A 20,061-nucleotide genomic window follows, 5' to 3' on the forward strand; every position below is an offset into this window, starting at 1 on the left:
CATGGTTTCCAGATACAGAACCCACCAGCTGCTAGCTCTGCTCCGCTGTGACCTACCTTCTTCAAAAGCCTGCTGGGAAGCTGGTGGGGGTCGGTTCTCCTCCTGCACTTCTATACATTTCAGCATTGCCCAGGGTGCAGCTTACTTCCTCGAAAGGACTCCCGATTAACATGCTGTGCATTGTTGTTTCCCAGCTTTGATATTTCGCTTGGAAGGGAAGATTCACGAATCACTTGAGCTTTTCCAAACTTGTGCTATTCTTACGCCCCGGAGTGCAGACAACCTCAAGCAGGTGGCGCGATCGCTGTAGGTGCCATTTTATTCTTCAGATTTTGGGTGTTGCATAAAGGGAGTGGGGTTACCAAAGGCTGTTTTACTCCCGTTAGCCTTCATATTTGCATAGGGGAACTACTTAATCATACACCTTCCCTTGTCCACACACTTACAAACATAAAAGCCCTGCTGGACCAGACCAATTCAGACCATCTAATTCAGCATCTTATTTCCAAGTGGCCAACTGGACACCTCTAGGACATGAAAGCAGCAGCCTGCCTCCATTATTTGTCTCCCGGAAACTGGTATTCAGTGACATACTGCCTTTGAACTCTGAGTTTCCATGCAGCCACCATTCCTACTACTAGCTGTCAATTAATTAACCCCCATGAATTTGTCTGCTAAAGCTGTCTAACCTAGTGGGCATCACCACCGGAGGAAAAATGATGTCTATCTGATCCGGCACTATTAGCACAGCACACACTTAAAAGAGAGAGGAGTCACTATTTTTAAAAACCTCTCCAGTCCCCCAAGCTTAGGGTGGATAACATTTTAAAAGTTAAAAACAAAACGATGCCTTATGAGGAACGGCTAAGGGAGCTGGGCATTTTTAGCCTGGAGAAGAGGAGGTTAAGGGGTGATATGATAGCCATGTTCAAATATATAAAAGGATGTCACATAGAGGAGGGAGAAAGGTTGTTTTCTGCTGCTCCAGAGAAGTGGACACGGAGCAATGGATCCAAACTACAAGAAAGAAGATTCCACCTAAACATTAGGAAGAACTTCCTGACAGTAAGAGCTGTTCGACAGTGGAATTTGCTGCCAAGGAGTGTGGTGGAGTCTTCTTCTTTGGAGGTCTTTAAGCAGAGGCTTGACAACCATATGTCAGGAGTGCTCTGATGGTGTTTCCTGCTTGGCAGGGGGTTGGACTCGATGGCCCTTTTGGTCTCTTCCAACTCTATGATTCTATGAAAAAGAGTTGTAAAAAGAAAGAAGAACAGCTGTGAAACTCAGATGGTAGCACCAAGTGGGCAGATACGATCCATATCATGTGACATGACATTATCTGTCCATGCATTAGGAAAGCAAGAAATAGGGAATATCCAGCCTTCTAATAAAGTCCTTTTAACAGGCGTTGCGACATGTTATGAATCCCCAGTATAGTGGACAAGTATTGGATTCTTCTGTTTGACTCTACAGCACAATAGGCTTCCCTAGAGCTCCCTTTGATCCTCTGACTGACACACAATTGATGGTCCAGTGATACCTTGGGAGGAAAGGGTAAGAAAAATAAGATCTGACATTTTCTTGCAGGTTTCTTTTGGGAAAACACAAAGCAGCCATTGAAGTGTACAACGATGCGGCCCAATACAACGAGAAGGACTGGGTATGCCCAAGGTTTTCTTTGCTACTTGTAAATATAATGGAGTAGAATTTGAGACTTGCGGATCGATGGCTGACCTATGGGTCAGTTTTGTTCAGCACTTTCTTCTGTGCGAGGACAGCAGCACCGGCCTGTCCTCAGAATGCAGCTTATGAGGAGAGGTGTTAATATGAATCTGGGTCTACACAGACACAGCCTTAATGATTCCTGTGGCAAGTGGAGAAGGTGCTCCTGCAACAGCAGGAATTGCTGCTGCCTCTATTGCATGTACAGTGGTACCTCGGGTTAAGTACTTAATTTGTTCCGGAGGGCTGTTCTTAACCTGAAACTGTTCTTAACCTGGAGCACCACTGGGGCGCTAATGGGGCCTCCTGCTGCTGCCGTGCTGCCACTGCACGATTTCTGTTCTCATCCTGAAGCAAAGTTCTTAACCCAAGGTACTATTTCTGGGTTAGCGGAGTCTAACCTGAGGCATATGTAACCTGAAGCATATGTAACCCAAGGTACCACTGTACTGCTCAGTAGGATATGTTTCCCATTGTGATCATGTGCAGTCACATGACCAAGGATGGCTATGGCTGTTCCTTTATAGGGGAAAGTGACTGTGTGGATCAGCTCTTAGTCCCATTGGGAGTCTAGTTGCATTGAAGACATAAGCCTGTTTCATAAATTCCATGATACAGGAAGGAATATACAACCTTCCCACATAGTTGATCAAAACAGAGGAAGCGCTGGTTAGTGTCTCTGCCAGATGTGCACACAGATGGCTTCCTGCTTTAATATTCAGCAGGAAAACAAAACGTGGCTTGATATTCACTCTTGGACCGAATGCTGCATCTTGGGTGGTGAGTCCACCACAGCAGAGCATCAGCATAGGCAAAACATTGTGTACCAAGCTGGATTACCACAACAGACACCAAAATGATCACTGCCAAGGCATATCAATTCATTTATTTGTCACATTTCTTACCCTGCTCTTCAGCCAAGAGCTCTCAGAGTAGCTAACAAAGATATAGAAGCAGCAAAAAGCCTAAGTACAATTAACATGGATAAAGCAGCCAGAATATATCAGTGCCAGGCATGTTTAATCAGAGGTCTTAAAATGTGAGGCTCTAAACACTCGAAAAGTGCTTGAGCAAACAAAAAAATGCCCTTGCCAGGCACACAAAAGACATTGAACTCTGCCCAGGTGAATCTAGTGTTCATTTATTTGTTAAATGTATATCACATCTTTGTACCCAAATTGTGCTCAAGATGGCTTGTACTTCTGCAGAAGCCTGACAGCATCTCTGTTGTTGAAATGGCACACTGACAAGCCTTATAACTAAATTTATCTTCCTTATTACATGATGTAAATGTATATTGGGCCCGGTATTTATTTTCTGCTTGCATAAGCTCATCCATCAGGTTTATATGCAGAATTCCAATGATAGTTGTTAAAAGAAAGATTAACAAATGTGTCTGGCTATATCTTTGCTGGGTTTTCAGTTTAATTGTATTTCTGTAGCATCTTTGGTCATAATGGGCTGAAGCTAACAACTCAGATCCATTGAACTTTTCTTTCTGATTTTGGAAGACCAAGTAAGTTACAGTGGCCCCGTTCACACATCATGATAAACCATAGTTTATGGTTTACTGTGAACAATGAACATGCAGATCTGGGCCACTTTGCTGCTTCCCATTAACACACCACAGCAACAAACCATGTTTCTTGGCTTAGCATTATAGCCAGTGTGGTGTAATGGATAAGAGCGGTAGTCTCATAATCTGGTGAACCAGGTTTGCGTCCTCGCTCCTCCACATGCAGCTGCTGGGTGACCTTGGGCTAGTCACACTTCTCTGAAGTCTCTCAGCCTCACTCACCTCACAGAGTGTTTGTTGTGGGGGAGGAAGGGAAAGGAGAATGTCAGCCGCTTTGAGACTCCGTAGGGTAGTGATAAAGCAGGATATCAAATCCAAACGCCGCCTCTTCTTCTTCTTCATCATCATCATCATCATCATCATCATCATCATCCAAATTGGAAATCATAGTAGTTTTGTTCCACCCAGTCAGTCAGCTAGAAAGCAAAAAATCATGCTTTGTTTGAAGTAAAACCCATCATAATTCCCAGTTCAGATATAATGCCGTGGTAGGGATTGTGGTTTGTTCTTCCCATGAACTAGTGGGGATCAGCAAAGCTGCTCAGATCAGCATGTTCATGGTAAACTATTAACTATGGTTTACTGTGATGTGTGAATAAGGCCAGAATTTGGCTATTTGTAAATGAAGAGATTTGTCAAGCTCTGATCTGGGGCATTTAGTACTGTTAATATTCTACTGAATGGAAATGATTTGTTACCAATCTGAGAAAATGAGATGTTTCGATAGATTGTGCCATTCCTGTTTTTTTGAGCACATTGAACCTGTGGTTTTGCAACTTGTGAGCTTGAGACCAATAATGACAAGAGGTTCTATCCCCTCATGTATCACATGTGGATTTACACATGTCCCTTTCCCCCTCACATCTAGGAGATCTGCCACAACTTGGGTGTCTGCTACATGCACCTGAAGCATTTCAACAAGGTAAAGGGGGCAGTTGTCTGACAAGCATGAAAGGTCCGGAGGGTGGCAGCCTGAGAATGGGCATTTTTGTGGAATGCTTTCCCCAGGGAGTCTTGCCTGGTGCCTTCATTACATAACTTTAAGCACCAGGTGAAAACATTTCTCTTCTCCCAGGCCTTTGGCTCATTAAACAATCTATGGCCTTTTAAACTGGGGGTAGGGGTGGGTATTGTTTTGTTGGTTATTATGTTGTTGTTTTTTTGAATTTTTATACCAGGGTGGTCGGATTTTTTAAATTTAAATCAGATTTTTAAAAATTTAAATTGGATTTTTAAAATAAAGTGCTTTTGGAGGAAGAAATCTTTCTAAAGATAGTTTTCTATTTAAGTTACATTATAGTCCAAAGGCTATTAATCAGGAAATAAGGATTTGTTTTAAGTTTTTCATGTATGCTGAAACTCAGTCTAAGTTGGTTTTTAAGGAAATTGTTATTAAGGAAATGATTCTTTCATTGGAAAGGATTCTTTTCATGACAGACAGGTCCCCAGTATGCCTCTCATTTTCATGTTAGAACCACAATATTTGTTTTTTCCTAAAACAGCTGCGACGGTCACAACAAGGGTTGAAGGCAACCCCCTTTAGGGAAGTTTTTAATGTTTGATTTATTGTGTTTTTAATATTCTGTTGGGAGCCGCCCAGAGTGGCTGGGAAAACTCAGCCAGATGAGTGGGGTATAAATAAGAAGTTATTATTATCAAATAAGTTATGCACAACTGAAACTTTCCCATAATATTACTTTGTGTACAACTTTGTGTACAACCTGGTAGGATTTGGGTTTGAATTGCAGAAATCAGCCTTTTTGGTGGGTGGGCTATCAAGGACTGACACATAGAGGAGTGGTTGGGGGGAAGCTATGGGGGTATAACAGCCTTGCCCAGACTAGTGCCCACAAGATGCGTTGCACTACAACGTCCATCATCCCTTACCATTGACCATGCTGTTTGAGGCTGATGGGAACTATAGTCGAAAACATCTGGAGGGCATTAGACTGGAGAAGGCTTGGGTGTAGGACTGAAGTGCGCAGAACTGCTGTTAATAGACAGGAAATTATATGTGGCTGAGCAGCATGTACGTGTATGGCCCCTGGAGTACCTAGCCCATGTTCCTATAGTTAGTGAGTGTTTGACAGAAACAGCCCAGACCTCCTCAGTCTCTGCAAAATGTGAGGCCTATTAACTTGCTGTTTGAATGGGACCCTAAATGTAGAATCCTCTGCATGTTAAACCAAATCCTATTGGCCGTCAGAGTTTTGAGTGGAAAGCTGGAAGAGCAGAGATACCTGCCTCTCATGGAGTTGTACAGTAGAAGAATCTAGCTGGAAATGTTCCAGAATCCTGATATCTGACAGGACCAAGCCAGCGGCAAACCACACCAAGCAAGTTGGAGTTAGAATCATAGAATCATAGAGTTGGAAGAGACCACAAGGGCCATCGAGTCCAACCCCCTGCCAAGCAGGAAACACCATCAGAGCACTCCTGACATATGGTTGTCAAGCCTCTGCTTAAAGACCTCCAAAGTAGGAGACTCCACCACACTCCTTGGCAGCAAATTCCACTGTCGAACAGCTCTTACTGTCAGGAAGTTCTTCCTAATGTTTAGGTGGAATCTTCTTTCTTGTAGTTTGGATCCATTGCTCCGAGTCCGCTTCTCTGGAGCAGCAGAAAACAACCTTTCTCCCTCCTCTATGTGACATCCTTTTATATATTTGAACATGGCTATCATATCACCCCTTAACCTCCTCTTCTCCAGGCTAAACATGCCCAGCTCCCTTAGCCGTTCCTCATAAGGCATCGTTTCCAGGCCTTTGACCATTTTGGTTGCCCTCCTCTGGACACGTTCCAGTTTGTCAGTGTCCTTCTTGAACTGTGGTGCCCAGAACTGGACACAGTACTCCAGGTGAGGTCTGACCAGAGCAGAATACAGTGGCACTATTACTTCCCTTGATCTAGATGCTATATCATGCTGCATCAATAGGAGTATAGGAGCATTCTGTTTTTGCTTATAAACGGGTTAACCGTTTAAAAGCAAAAACAGAATCTGCACAGGAGCTTCAGGCCTAATGAGTACAGCAGCTCATCTCTGGCAGGTCTTGCCCCCTAGAAGCAGCCTCAGTCACCTCTCTCTCTTGGCTTCCCTCTTCCTGCTTCAGCCTCTGTCTCTGATTCTGGACTTGTCTCTGACACAGACAACCCCCACTCATTGAGCCCTGTTGCCTCTCCAGCTTCAGACACCTTCTCCCCCCAGTCTTCTCCCTCTGACCACTCATTGTCGTCCCGCCACCAGTCCCCTGGCACTGAGCCTTTTCCCCTTGGGGCTTTCCCAGTTGGTTCCTCTCACCATTCCTACATCCAATCAGCCAGTGACAATATCTGACTATGACCTGCAAGGCCATATTCCATGTGTCGTCGGCACGACAGCGATTTAGAAGAATCCTCGTCATTATATATTTTTCATGGCTGTTTATTTTTACATATTTAAAATTTTATATATGGATGTTTTATGATGGCCTGTACTTGTAATGCCTAATAAAGGTTTGGCGAAGTAAGAAGTACCACAAAAGGGAGCCTCGGACATGGCGAGCACATCACCTGTTTCTTGAGCTGTAGCCTGGAGACTTTCGGACGATCGCATGAAAATGCCTGGGCTCCATGTGTTGTTTGATTGGTTCCCACCATATCTTTAGCACCTGTAGCCCTCCAGATGTCTGCATCAGCCCTTGTCTGCATGGACAATGGTCAGGGATGGTGGAAGGTTTTTGAGCGATGAAGCCAGTTGCAGAAAGTATCCAAGATAGCGATGCTGTCTTTACTGAGAATACTGTAGCCCTCAGGTCAGAGCTTGCTTTACTGTCACCAATTAGGAAGATGTACCAGTTTGATTCTTGCAAGCCATGAAAATGGTCCATTCTCTCCAGTTTGGGGCACACAAACGTTTGCATTGAGGTGTTAATGGGCCATTAGTATGAGAAATTTCCTCCTTCTCACATTTCCCCTTTGCTGCGCCCCGACCGTACACCATGCTGCTTCCTTGCATCAAGTCACATGGGCCTATAAAATATAATGAAGCCTATAGAATGTGCTGGCATTTTAGCTTTTTAGCAATGAATATCCCGTGGCTGCATAATTCTTTTTTACTTTGTCAGCATCTCTCTCCTTTAATGTGCCTGGAAAATAAGAGAGGAGAAAACCTGCAACCTTTCATTCCAGTCCCACCGGCTGGGCCCAGGGGAGGAAAAGAGGCCATTGCAATCGATGCCTCTCATTGGAGGGGATTAACAATGTGCCCAGGAGGAGCAGTTCTACTCCTTTGTGCAGTTCAGCAGCCCTCCTGGCTCAGTGCTGGGATAAGCATTTTGTGGAATGATGAGCTGTAAAAGCCTCGGTAACATCCAATCCTGCCAGTCCGCAGATTCTGGCTTCCTAGTGCTTCTAGGCCTATTTAACTTGGGAAAGCACCCAGGAAGACAGGAGGGGGAGGGGCAAAGCAAATGCAGCCCCACCTTTGAGGCTGAGCCCACTGCCCACTTGGCTGGAGCATTCAAGAGGGAAGGAAGGAGGAGATGAACTCTGCTCCTAGCTTGCCTACTATATATAGGACCTGTTTTGGCAGTGGAGGGAGAGAGTTAGAAAAAAGGGCCTATCCCAAGAGCTTCATGCAAGAAATTATATTCCGTCCATAAGAGAGAAGAAAGAAAGAAAGAAAGAAAGAAAGAAAGAAAGAAAGAAAGAAAGAAAGAAAGAAAAAGTATCACCAGAGGAGCTCAAGTTGGACCAGCAAAAGGGAGTGAGGAATTAACAAGCAAGGGGAGTTTTTAAAATTGTGAGGCATCCACAGTTGTCCAAAGGGGAGATCATTGGCGAGTGTGTTAGCTTGGTTGCTTTTCTGTCTTTCTCCTATGGGTGCAGCTGCATCATATATGTGGCAAGGGAGTAACTAGTCATTGGTGGGACCAGATACCTGGCATCCCAAAGGTCCCAGGTTCAATCCCTGACATCTCCAGTTCAAAGGGATACAGATAGCTGGACTTTCTCAGCCCGAGAAGGGCAGCAGCCCAGTGGTAGAATGTCCCAGCTTCAGTTTCCAGCATCTCCAGGTGAGGGTGGTAGAAACTCCTGTCTGAAACCCTGGAAAGCCACTGCCATTGAGCTAGATCAATGGATGGTCTGACTTCATACAATGCAATTGCATAAGCTCAAAACTTATTTGCTCATTATTTTTCTGGGTCATTGAGTCACCCACCATGACCACCCATCACTGCCTTTCTGCTTTCAGGCTTTTGCAGCCACAAAGACTACAAGTATTTTTTAGCCCACTGGCTGCAGAAAGACGCTTGTCTCTTCTCTCTCTTGCTATCCTAGTGTAAATGAACCAGTGCTCAGGCTGGCTCTTTGCCAATTTCATTAAGGAGAGATCTAGCTTTCAAAAAGGTGGGGTTTTTTGTCGCTCATCTTTGGTGTTTTATTATATAGGTTTACCATTTCAGTGTGAACCACTTCATGAAGTCCACCTGAACAGTGGCATATAAATATGTGAAATTGAGTAATACACTCTGTGCTCTGCTCAGGCAAAAGATCAGCTGAATAATGCCCTGGAGCTCAACCGACATGACCTGACCTACATGATGCTGGGCAAGATCCACCTGTTGGAGGGGCAGACGGACAAAGCCATTGAAGTCTATAAGAAAGCAGTGGAGTAAGAGCCTTTCTTCTCTTGTTCTGTTGGGGGGTGGAGGTTAGGAAAGATGTCTTGTGACCAGGAATTAACCCCATTGTACAGAACTAGAAAGCGTTGAGAAAGGTCTTCTCTCGTGGCCCAGGCAGCCATCTTAGGCACAGTTTTGGATTACTGCTCCCACCTTTCAAGTCCCTTTGAAGCGCATGAATTCACACAGGTCTTCAACCCCGAGGCTATAAGCCAGTGTGACAGCCTGCAAATCAGCTTCTTCAAACTATTTCTGAAGGCTGTTCTGATGCTAACACGAGCATTTTCATAGCACTCATGAGGGGAAACCGAATCTGCTTCTGCCGTTCTCACAGTATGAGCCAAGGAGCATATGTCAGCCCCATTTCCAACAAAAGGGGTTCTGTTCAAATAGCCTCTAATAGAATTAGGTTTGTTCATTTTTTGGTGTGTGTTTTTTTTAAAGGAATCATTTGTCTTTTATTCCTTCCCCGGTTTGTATTTATTTATTATTTAATAAGTGCATTTAGAACCTGCCTTTCATCGCAATAGATCCCAGGGCAGAATACAAATTGCATAAAAGCACATAAAACAGCCATGCACTGCAAAGCCGACAGGAACGATAAGAACAGCTGTATGGCCTTTTAATGTAAATTGATCAGAGCGCTTTGCTGTGGTGCAGTATGTAAATTGAAAAACAAAAACAAAATATAAACAACACCTCTGGTAGAGTGGGGAAACCTCCTTTGCATTTGCTGCCCCAGACAATTAAAGTACGCAGCAATGGCAGCTGGAGGGGTGTGTTAGCCCTGGAATACTTCAGAGGCAAATGTATTGAAGCCTTTCTGTGAGCCCCTTGCTTTCAGCAAGTAAAATATTTCTGCCCGGCATGTCATTTGCCATAGTCTTCTGCTCAAGCCACACAGTGGGGGCTTGGTAGTCCTTCTTTAAAGCTGATAAAATGTCTCCTTCACATGCAAGATTGGGGCTAGTCCTATTACGCAGGAAGCAGATCACGTCAAGTGGCAAATTTTGGACCACCATCAAAGGGTAGCAACTTGTACGATATTTACTGCCGTTTATTTTTATCACCATAGTGGGGAACATTTGTATCTTCTGCTTCTGGTGCAGAAATGTCATGGGCCATCTCTGCGTGAAACTCGTTTATGCTCTTGCATAACAATGTATTAATGAGGGCACCAGATGCCATAAAACTCTACGGTCTCTTTTTCTTTGTTTCAGGTTCTCTCCGGAAAACACAGAGCTCCTTACAACTCTGGGCTTGCTCTACCTGGAGGTATGGGAGGTTGCTAATTGGTTAGTTGTTCGGTTTGGTCCAGCAGCTGTTAATGGCATTCATGTTGAGGCAACCCCATTGCCGCTTTGAGACTTTTCTCAAAAAGTTAGCCCCAGACTATCTCTTCTAAATATGTGCTTTAGATCCTCACAGGAAGGAACCTACCTTACGCAGTTGAGCCAAAGCAGAATGCAGATAGGCTTTGCTTCTATAACCTGCTAGTCCAAGTATATGAAGAAGGAAAAAGTAGCTTTGTGCATTTTCTATATAGGAAAGGACTGTGTATTGGATACAAATTCAGAAATGGCTTTAAAGTTTCCTGGGGATAAGCAATGTCACACAGTTTCGTGAGTCGACAGTTTTCTCTGTACCATAATTCTGCCAAATCCCTAGCTCACTCCCAGAATGGTTCTTGTTTATGCAACTTGGGCCTCCGTTTTGTCTCTGGGCAGGATTTCCTCATCTAAATGCTTTCTTCATTTCCTAGCAGCCTCAGTAATGGCCCAAGATTATTAGGTTTCTAGTGTTGATTTCCCAGGAGGAAATGATAGGGCTTTGAATTCTGGGGTGTGATATTTGGGGCTGGTTGACTTTTGAGTCCTTTCTCATGGGAGAGCCAGATTTAGAGCATGTCAGCCAAAGATGCACAGAAGTCCTCTTTAGAGAGAGCGCAGTGGCTTCCTGGTTGCATTTGATGAACCTCAGAGGGTTGTTTGTTGCAGTTCCTAAAGAACCTGCATGTGGCGTAGGAAGTAACTACGACCGTGCAGTAAAAACCAATGAACAATGTATCGTGATTCAGTTGTTTAAATATTCTACTGATATTTTCCCCCTTTACTTAGCTCGAGGTTCATCAGAAAGCCTTTGAGTATCTTGGGAACGCACTCACGTATGATCCCAGCAACTATAAGGTAACTCAGGGGATGGGAATATATTGAATTGTTGGCGGAAACAGAAGAAAATCAATATGAATGTCACAAAATGGTAACCTAAGTAAACAGCTGGATGAGCTGGTCAGAGTCACTGAAGCACCTTTTCCTTCTTGGCGCTCTTCACATGTTTTGGACTGCAACTCTCGTCAGCCCTAGTTGTAGTCCAAAACATCTGCTGGGAACCATGTTGAGGAAGGCTGATCTTTCTTAGTCCTTGGTCTTGCCTATCCCACAAGGTTCCAGGTATGTGTGGCTTTGGGTGTATTCCTGATGTGCAAAACCTGTCTCCAGTCATTGTTCTGATAATGCCTTCGCGTTCACTCACCGACAGTGGTGAAAAGCCAGTTTGTTAGCCCCCTACGATTTGGTTTTTACTTTATTCTGTTCAAAAGGCCATCTTGGCAGCTGGCAGCATGATGCAGACACATGGAGACTTCGACGTAGCCCTCACCAAGTACCGAGTGGTTGCTTGTGCTGTTCCTGAAAGCCCCCCACTCTGGAACAACATTGGAATGTGCTTCTTTGGCAAAAAGAAATATGTGGCGGTAGGTGTGTTCTGTGTCATCTGCCTACCCTATTACCTTCCTGAATTTGCATCCATTTGTGATTGTCTTTTACCCCCTCCTTCCCCTCTCCCCAATCCTCCGGCATGCAGAATTGGAAGTGGGGAGGCAGGCATTTCTTTCAATAGCATTGGTGTTCCTCTGGCTATTGCCCACCTAATCCTTGAGCCCTCTGGCACAAACAGAAGCAGGGTTTTATCTTATTTGCACTGATGTTTGGAAAAGATAAAAGCAGTCAGGGTTTTGTTAATTCCATCTTAGCTAGCGTTGGCAACTGGAGAGCAACATCAATGCTGGTTTTGACCTATAAAGCCTTGAACTGCTCAGGACCCAAATACCTCGAGGACCGTCTCTCTCCATATGAGTCTACCCAGACCCTGAGATCATCTTCTGAGGCCCTTCTTCGTGCGTCTCCACGAGAAGTACACAAGAATGGCCCCTTTCTGCAGTGGCTCCCCATCTGTGGAATGCTCTCCCCAGGGACGTTCGCCTGGTGCCTTCATTGTACACCTTTAGGCACCAGGTGAAAACATTCTTCTTTAATCAGGCCTTTGGCTGATTGGCATCTAATGCCCTTTTAAATGTGTTGTGGAAGAGGGGATTATTGGGTTGTCTTTATTTTTGTTTTTATTATCTATTCTGTGCTTTGTATATTTTATATTTTTGTGTTTTGGACCTCTTTGAGATCTACGGGTACAGGGCAGCAAACAAATTTAATAAATAATAAAATAAATGTATGAATGAAGTTCTTTTCGAGAGACGTTATTATTTGGAACGATCAAGAAAATTGCACCCTTGGCCTCTATCCCTAAAGCAGCCATTTCATAATGCCTTTGCCTTCTCTCTTATTGAACGGAGCCATTTCCCCCTGCAGGCCATTAGCTGCCTGAAACGAGCAAACTACCTTGCTCCCTTTGACTGGAAGATTCTGTACAACCTTGGCCTCGTCCATCTGACAATGCAGCAGTATGCCTCTGCGTTCCACTTCATCAGCGCTGCCATCCATCTCCAGCCAAAGCTGGCAGAACTCTACATGTTGTTAGCAGGTAGCACCACACACACCTGCCACCCTTGCCTGCTTACTACAATGGAAATTCTGTTTCTTATTGATGTTAAGGGATGCTACCCTGGTTGAAATCACTAGTATAAATTTATGTGGTGTTTTAAGCACGTGGTTTATTTGATACTGATGATATCATTTCTTCCCTTAATAATCCCAGTAGACATTATTCCTATTATACAGACTGGGAACTTAGTTCAAGAGACTGACTTGCCTACGGCTACCTCTTATAGTCATGACTAAATGGGCAGTTCGAATCCAGATCTCCCAGGTTCACATCCAACTTTCTGTTCAGTGAACTAAACTCTGGCTTGAAATAAAATCAGCTGCGATGCAGGTGCAAAAGTACCAGATCCATGGGTAAGGAAGACGGAGGATTCCTATCCTTGGTTAGCATTGATCCTGAACGCATGAAGCAGGCTTATACTTAGACCATGGGTCTATGTAGCCCAGTATTGCCTTTTCTCGTTGGTAGTAGCTTTCCAGTGTCTCAGCCAATGGATCTTTCCCATCACCCAATACTTGAGATCTTTAGCTGGGGATGAAGAACCTCTGACCCATCAGACATTGTTGGACTACAACTCCCCTTATCCCTCAGCCCTTTGCCATTCTGGGTAGGTCATATGGAAGTCGCAGTTCAACAACATCCAGAGGGCCACAGGTTCCCCATTTCTGCTTTAACTGGAGTTGGCAGGGAGTGAACCTGGAAACCTGAGCAGGGCCTTTCTACCTGCAGCTTTCCTAAGAAGACTGTTGTTCCCTGTCTCAAACCTGAACGCTTCTCTTGAAGAGGCTGTGCGTTCTCTCAGTAAGCTTAATGTGTTGTGACCCATCCTTAAGAGCATTGCAAGGGTGACGGGGAATCAAATTCAAACCCTACTCCACCATCAACTTTCTGGAAGGCAAGTCATTCTCTCAGTCCCTTTCCCAGCTGCAATATGAGAATAAAGACACTGGCCAAAGGTGCAGAATTAATTTAGAATTTCTTCACTTTGCCAGCAAGAGTTACCCCATTTCCCCTTTCTTGATACAGTTGCTTTGACAAATCTTGAAGATGTAGAGAATGCCAAGCTCGCCTATCAAAAAGCTTCAGCACTGGACACGTACGTTTCTCAGTTTACTTGGGGCAGTTTACTTGTTAAATAGTGCTCTTTCTGCGCCTACCCAAGAGTGGCTCCATAGGGCACATATCCTCTCCCATTTCCTCACTAGCAGTACCTTAAGGCTGGCACTATCTGTGAGCTTTCTTGTTTCTTAGGACCACACTTACTCAACTTTTGTTTTAATGGGAGGTGGTGGTGGGATCAGGAGGTTGTGCATGCATGTTTCTGTAAGGGGGCTCTAGTCCATGAAAAGTGTTTTCCACACTAAATCTCCCTCTGGAACTTGCCATATGAACCTAGTTCCACTAGTCAATAGGTGTGTGCAAGTGTTATCCTGCACAGATTAATTTGGAAATGTACTCTGTAAAGGAGACAATCTTGGGCCTCCAGTGTTTGCTGAGCTTCACTTGCTTCTTTCAAGTGCAATTGCATCATTGCTGACCCAAAAACTTAGAAAATCTGCAAGAGTGGGCAGCAAACAGCATCACTTCTGAGGTCCTTAGCAGAGCCAAAGACTACATTAGTTCTAGTGCTCGCAGCTCACCATTTGTAAGAAACCACCTCCACTGTATCTTGTCATGATCTCAAAGATAATGTGTGTGCTACCTGGGAAGGTGTTCTTGGTAGCCACATTATAAAAACCATCTTCTGCCTCAGCTTTTGGGGTGGCTTTTGGAGACCAGCTGGGAGAGGCATTTCTGTTTTTTAAAAACTATTTCCCTTGGGATTAGAGTATTTAACCTCCATCTGCTCCATGTTGTTGGAATAGGATCAATAAACAGTTGCCAGCTTGCAAGTTCCAGGACTATGATAAGGTGCTTTGCCCTATAACTGCAAGGTATTTTGGGGATAGGTTTCAACATGTGCTTCACATGAGTGAAACAAGTTTCAAAGCCAGTTGGAAATCTCTTGCAGTTGGGGGATTACAACTGTGGCATCTAGGATTGTTTATGCACCAACTATTATCTTGCCTCAGAACTATGGAGCTAATTTTGGTCACATTGCACCAAATCCTGCCCAATCCTGACACTTAAAAGCTGCTGAACTCCAAGCATGAGCACAGCCAGAGGGGGGCAGGGGGCAGCTACCCCCCCCCCAAATCTAGTAAATAAAAATACTTAACTGACCAATTGCATTGCAGATAACTTGGTGTCCCCCCCCACATAAAGGCTGCCCCCTAAAATAAATCCTGGCTACGCCCATTACTCCAAAGACACAAGTTCAGTGCATGTTTCCATGCACTTTAAAAACTTCAAGATTTGGCTTTCAGCACAATCATTAGACATGCTCTTAGGAACCTTCATTTCCATTTTTAAAAACCCCCAGGTTTTTTTCTTCATTCATATAGTTTAGGAGAGAACACTTGAAAGGGATGTGTTAAAAGCCCCAAGGGTCTCTTTGCCTGAGGCTACACTTTCGTATAGCTCCTTGTCCATGTACAGGCTCTCGGTTTTTCATTACTCTCTTTCTGTTTGTTCAGCTAATCAGATCTAATATGTAAGATAAAAATTACCTTTGGACACTTACATCATTTTTATGATCTATTCTTCTCATTTCTGAAAAAAGTAGAATTTGACCTACTAGGTTACAGAACTCTTAATTTTATCTGTACTGCAACTGTTTGTTTTTATATGTGGACTTGCTTTCCTAGATGAACTTATTTTTAACTGTTCTGACACTTCCCTTGTGTTGTGGTTGTAATTTTTTATATATATAACTGTGTATTTTATTGTTGTAACCCTCTCTGGGACCTTATGCTAAAGGGTGGGCAAGAAAGCTAATTCATCCAATTAATAATTTCAGTAAGCAAAAGGCCTAAGAGATCTCACAGATGGGTCTTGGTCCTGGCTGCAATACTTGCTGACAACAGTGCAGTTTACCTCCCTTTAGCACCAGTACCATTTATACCACCATGTTGTCTCTCCTGGGTTTCAGGTTCAGCCCGCTGATAAATCTCAACTATGCAAGCCTGCTCTACAATCAGGGGGATAAGAAGGGGGCAGTTCTTCAGTACCATGAGATGAAAAGAAAGGTCCAAGCATTAGTGGATAGCACACCAGAGTTTGACCCTGAGGTATGTTAGTTTAAACCACTGCTTGCAGCTCCCAAACAGCTACGCAGCGAGGGGTCGTTTTGTTAGCGGAACTTCAAACAGTGTGTGTGGTTCCTGAGACAACTAAGGGGTAGGGGTGGGAGAGAAGAGAGGATAGATGCATCACAAATAGAGCCCTTTAAAATGAGAATGTAACAAAATCCATTAAAAAAAAATCAGAAACAATACAGTGGTACCTCGTTTTTTGAATGTAATCTGTTCTGGAAGACCGTTGGAGTTCTGAAATGTTCAAAAACCGAAACTCAATATGGAAGCCTAAAAATAGAAAACTCAAATTCGGAAGCCGTGTGGCATGTTTGACTTCCGAGGCATGTTTGAAAACAAGCATTTGCTTCCAGGTTTACGGCATTCAAAAACTGAAATGTTTGTCAAATGAGATGTTCAAAAACTGAGGTACCAACTATATTAACATGGTTGGGATGCCTTCTTAGCAGTCAGTGGACCTAGATAGCATTCCCTGAAATTTGGGGTAGGGAGTTTGGGCACCTCTGGGGATGGGGAGGCAGGCACACAGAAAAAGGGCAAGAGGTGCTAAGGTTCAGGAAGATGAGCACCCCTTCCCCCTCACATTTTGCCCTTAAAAGGGGGGGGGGAGCACATGGTCTCCATGCAAAACGTCCTAGGTTTAATCCCCAGCCCCTCCATATAAGATTCTTGGAAGCCCCAGAAAGCTGCTGGCAGGCAGTGTAATCTGAGCTTGATGGACCCAATGGTCTGCTTTTTGTGAAAGGCAGGTTGCTAAATACCAGCATGGCTGTCCAAGTTGTCTTTTGCTTCAGGATCTTTGGCGGGGTAGGATGATGTACTTCAGGGGAACATGTGGCAAGAGGTTATACGTGCGTTTTCCCCAAGTTCTCCTTCCTCCTTTGCCTTTTATCAGGGAGAACCTTTGCCCCCCCCCCCGATATTGCGGGGCTGCAACTCCCATCTTCCCTGACTACTAGGCATGCTGGCTGGGGCTAATGGGAGTTGTCAGAAACATTGAAGGGCTATAGGTTAGTGCCCCTGCTTTATATGGAAGCAGAACTGGAATGAGATTTGATGGCAATGGTATTGGCTGACCAGATTTTCAATTTCTTCCCACCCCCGTTTCCCTCTTCACACTTGGGCAGATGGTGGATGTAGCTCAGAGACTAGGTGCTGCCTTGCAACTGGGAGAGGTTGCAGTCTGGGCTAAACCTGCTAAAGACTCCAAATCAAAGCAGCGAGCAACTGCATCTAGCAAATCCTCCAGTGCACAGCCTTTGGGCTCTAACCAAGCCCTGGGACAGGCTATGTCTTCTGCAGCTGGGTATGCCAAGACCATGATTCCAGGTATGCCTATCTGCACCATGTCTATTTGCATAGGCAGAATCAATTCCCCTTTTTCATTGTCTGAATGCTATAGACAAGCGGGAGCTACACAGTAGTAGTTGTAAGTGTTCACTAGTCATCTGTAACCTCACAGGGAGATTAGCCTTCAAGCAGTTAAACCCAGTGTTGCAAGTGCTCAGGTTAAATGGAGAGGTGGACTTCACTGTGAAAAACTTTTAGAAGTAGTTCCTGCATACTTCTGCAAAAAGAAAGAGTTAACAACTTTCATACAGACACAAGTTATGCTCCAGCAAGGACAAGTTTGAATTTAACGGCAAGGGTGGATCCTCATTCAGATTCTGTGCCCACTACTAGCATATAACTTGCAAAAATAGCAGGCGATTTCTCCAGGCAGCTTGGAGACCATGCATATAATACCTAGTTTTAGTCTGTGCTCAAAAATGTTCTCAGGAGGTCTAGGTTCAGCAGTGAGGAGTGTTGGTTTTATGTATATTCTGCCTTTTACTCAGTAAGTGATAGTAGCAGGATAGTGTAGAGCAGGAGCAGAGGGAATAAAGGAGGGAAAAATGAATCCTCACAAATTTGTACATGATCTCCACTGATCACTCTGGCTCTTAAAAGGCAGGGGCCTCAGGATAGTTTTCAAAAGACATTATCTGCTGCAGATAAATCTAAGCACAATTATTGAGCATTTGTTTATTTAACAAAATGTACACCATATTTTTTGCCCTATCGGACGCACCGTCCCATAAGACGCACCTAGTTTTTTTTGTGGGGGGGGGAATAAAGGGGGAAAATTTTTTTCCCCCAGGCTGGGGGAAGCCCGAGCTTCCCCCGACCCCAGCCCCCAAACAGGAAGCTCTCTGCAAGCCGTGGGAGCCCGGCGCTGGCTCCCGCTGCTTGCTGAGAGGTCCGCGAAGCCTGGACATGCTGAGCTCAGCGCGCACAGGCTTCACTGTGCATGCAACTCTCCGCAAGCAGCGGGAGCCCAGTGCTGGCTCCCGCTGCTTGCGGAGAGGTCCGCGAAGCCTGGACGCGCTGAGCTCAGCCGCACAGGCTTCAGCGTGCAGGCAACTCTCCGCAAGCAGCGGGAGCCCAGCGCTGGCTCCTGCTGCTTGCGGAGAGGTGCGCGAAGCCTGGAGAGCAAGAGGGGTCGGTGCGCACCGATCCCTCTCACTCTCCAGGTTTCAGTGAAAGCCTGCATTCGCCCCATAGGACGCACACACATTTCCCCTTCATTTTTGTAGGGGGAAAAATGCATCCTATAGGGCGAAAAATACGGTATACTGTTTGATTGCAAATAGAACCTCTAAGCAGTTTCTATCCACTAACAGATATTGCCCATCTTTTGGGGCCAGAGGGCACATCTGCAAACCAGAGAAACTGCTGTGGGCATCACAGACACCCGGCAGATTTCTTGATATAATGCTTCTTCTGTCAAGCCTAATTTTAGCAGGGGTAATAAAACCATGCGGGCAGTAGAAAAAGCCTCTGTGGGCACGTGTGCTCGCTGTTCAGGCTGACCCATTTTCCCACACCGCCCCCCCAAAAAACCCAATGTGCAATAGTTTATTCACGGTTCTAGAAGATACTGGAATGGGAGAAGTCTCCTTCCTCAATCAAGGCCAGAGAAACGCTTGTTACTTTAGGCAGACAAAAAAATTCCAGGTTACTTACAATGTGATTTGGTCCAACTGAGCCACAAGGATGCTCATGGAATTGGGCTAACCTGCACGGTAAGCAATATAGAAACACTAGGAATTTCACCATCCACCAAAAGCGCTCTCTCGGTTAGAAGAGAAAAGCAAGTTCTGATTTGCGCTCACTTTCATTTTCAGGCACTGGAACTCAGCTGGCCAAGCCAGTGGAGCCTAAGCCTGCCTCTGATCCAGAGAAAGCTGCACCCGCTGAAGGGCAGGAGCCGCCTATGGAACAAGAAAAGGAAACTTGAAGAGACTACCAGGACAGCTTGTAGAGCTGCAGAACCTGCCCTGCTAGCGAGAGGAGCAAGATGTGTAAAGTTGGTATCACCCAAGCCTTGCTCCAGCAAGAGGTTCTCTCTCCATACTTGAGCCAGCAGGATGCTTGGGAAATGTTTAAAATCTACTTTCTTCAATATTCCAAATTAAAAGGATTATGAAAGATGCCCTCAAGATAGCAGCAAACGAAATTTGGTAGTAGTACTGGAAAAAGTTAAGTTCTTTGCAGCAGGAGAAGTTGGGTTTTACAGTTATTCTTCAAGTTACTGACAGAAGAACACAATTGTAGAGAGGTGCCCTAAAAATTGAGACTGCAGCATTCCTTGTGCTTTTGTCTTGCCCTCTCCTAACATATCTGTACTGATAGTCGCCAGTGGTTAACTGCTAAAGGGCAGCCTGAAGCATCTGCTACTGTACTCTCAAACTAAGTTCTCTGAGGTTGTGAAATTTTGAATGGATTAAGCTATTGCTTTAGGATCCCAGAAAGATCAAGCAGACCAATGGTCAGCAGATATCTTTCTTCTCCTATCATTGAAAGGTGGAATTTATCACTACAGCCAATTTGGCTGAATTACTTTATATATAGGGGGAGCTTTTTAAAAGATGTAAATAGAAATATTTAATAAAAGGATTGAAACGCTTCTATTTAACTTGCCCCATGTGTTACTTGATTCCTTATTAACTTTGAAGATGGATTATGTTTGCTATCTTTTTACCTGGCACATACATATCTTTGTATTAGAAAACAAATACAAGAAGCC

The 20,061-nt window shown here is 44.5% G+C and overlaps 1 protein-coding gene across 1 annotated transcript in view; it reads left to right on the forward strand.

Moving 5' to 3' along the window:
• BBS4 (Bardet-Biedl syndrome 4) overlaps nt 1-19,950 on the forward strand; it is a 41,239-nt gene extending 21,289 nt beyond the window's left edge. Inside the window, exons 5-16 of the mRNA XM_082198573.1 lie at nt 195-306; nt 1,588-1,660; nt 4,167-4,220; nt 8,824-8,951; nt 10,182-10,236; nt 11,079-11,147; nt 11,561-11,713; nt 12,606-12,777; nt 13,825-13,894; nt 15,830-15,968; nt 17,120-17,321; nt 19,160-19,950. Of these exons, the coding sequence (XP_082054699.1) occupies nt 195-306; nt 1,588-1,660; nt 4,167-4,220; nt 8,824-8,951; nt 10,182-10,236; nt 11,079-11,147; nt 11,561-11,713; nt 12,606-12,777; nt 13,825-13,894; nt 15,830-15,968; nt 17,120-17,321; nt 19,160-19,272 (1,340 nt within the window). The 3' untranslated portion in view covers nt 19,273-19,950. The remainder of the gene's footprint in view (nt 1-194; nt 307-1,587; nt 1,661-4,166; nt 4,221-8,823; nt 8,952-10,181; nt 10,237-11,078; nt 11,148-11,560; nt 11,714-12,605; nt 12,778-13,824; nt 13,895-15,829; nt 15,969-17,119; nt 17,322-19,159) is intronic.
• Nucleotides 19,951-20,061: the final 111 nt, after the last annotated feature.

Source organism: Podarcis vaucheri, assembly GCF_965113315.1.
Source record: "Podarcis vaucheri genome assembly, chromosome: 14".
In the NCBI taxonomy this organism is placed as follows: domain Eukaryota; kingdom Metazoa; phylum Chordata; class Lepidosauria; order Squamata; family Lacertidae; genus Podarcis; species Podarcis vaucheri.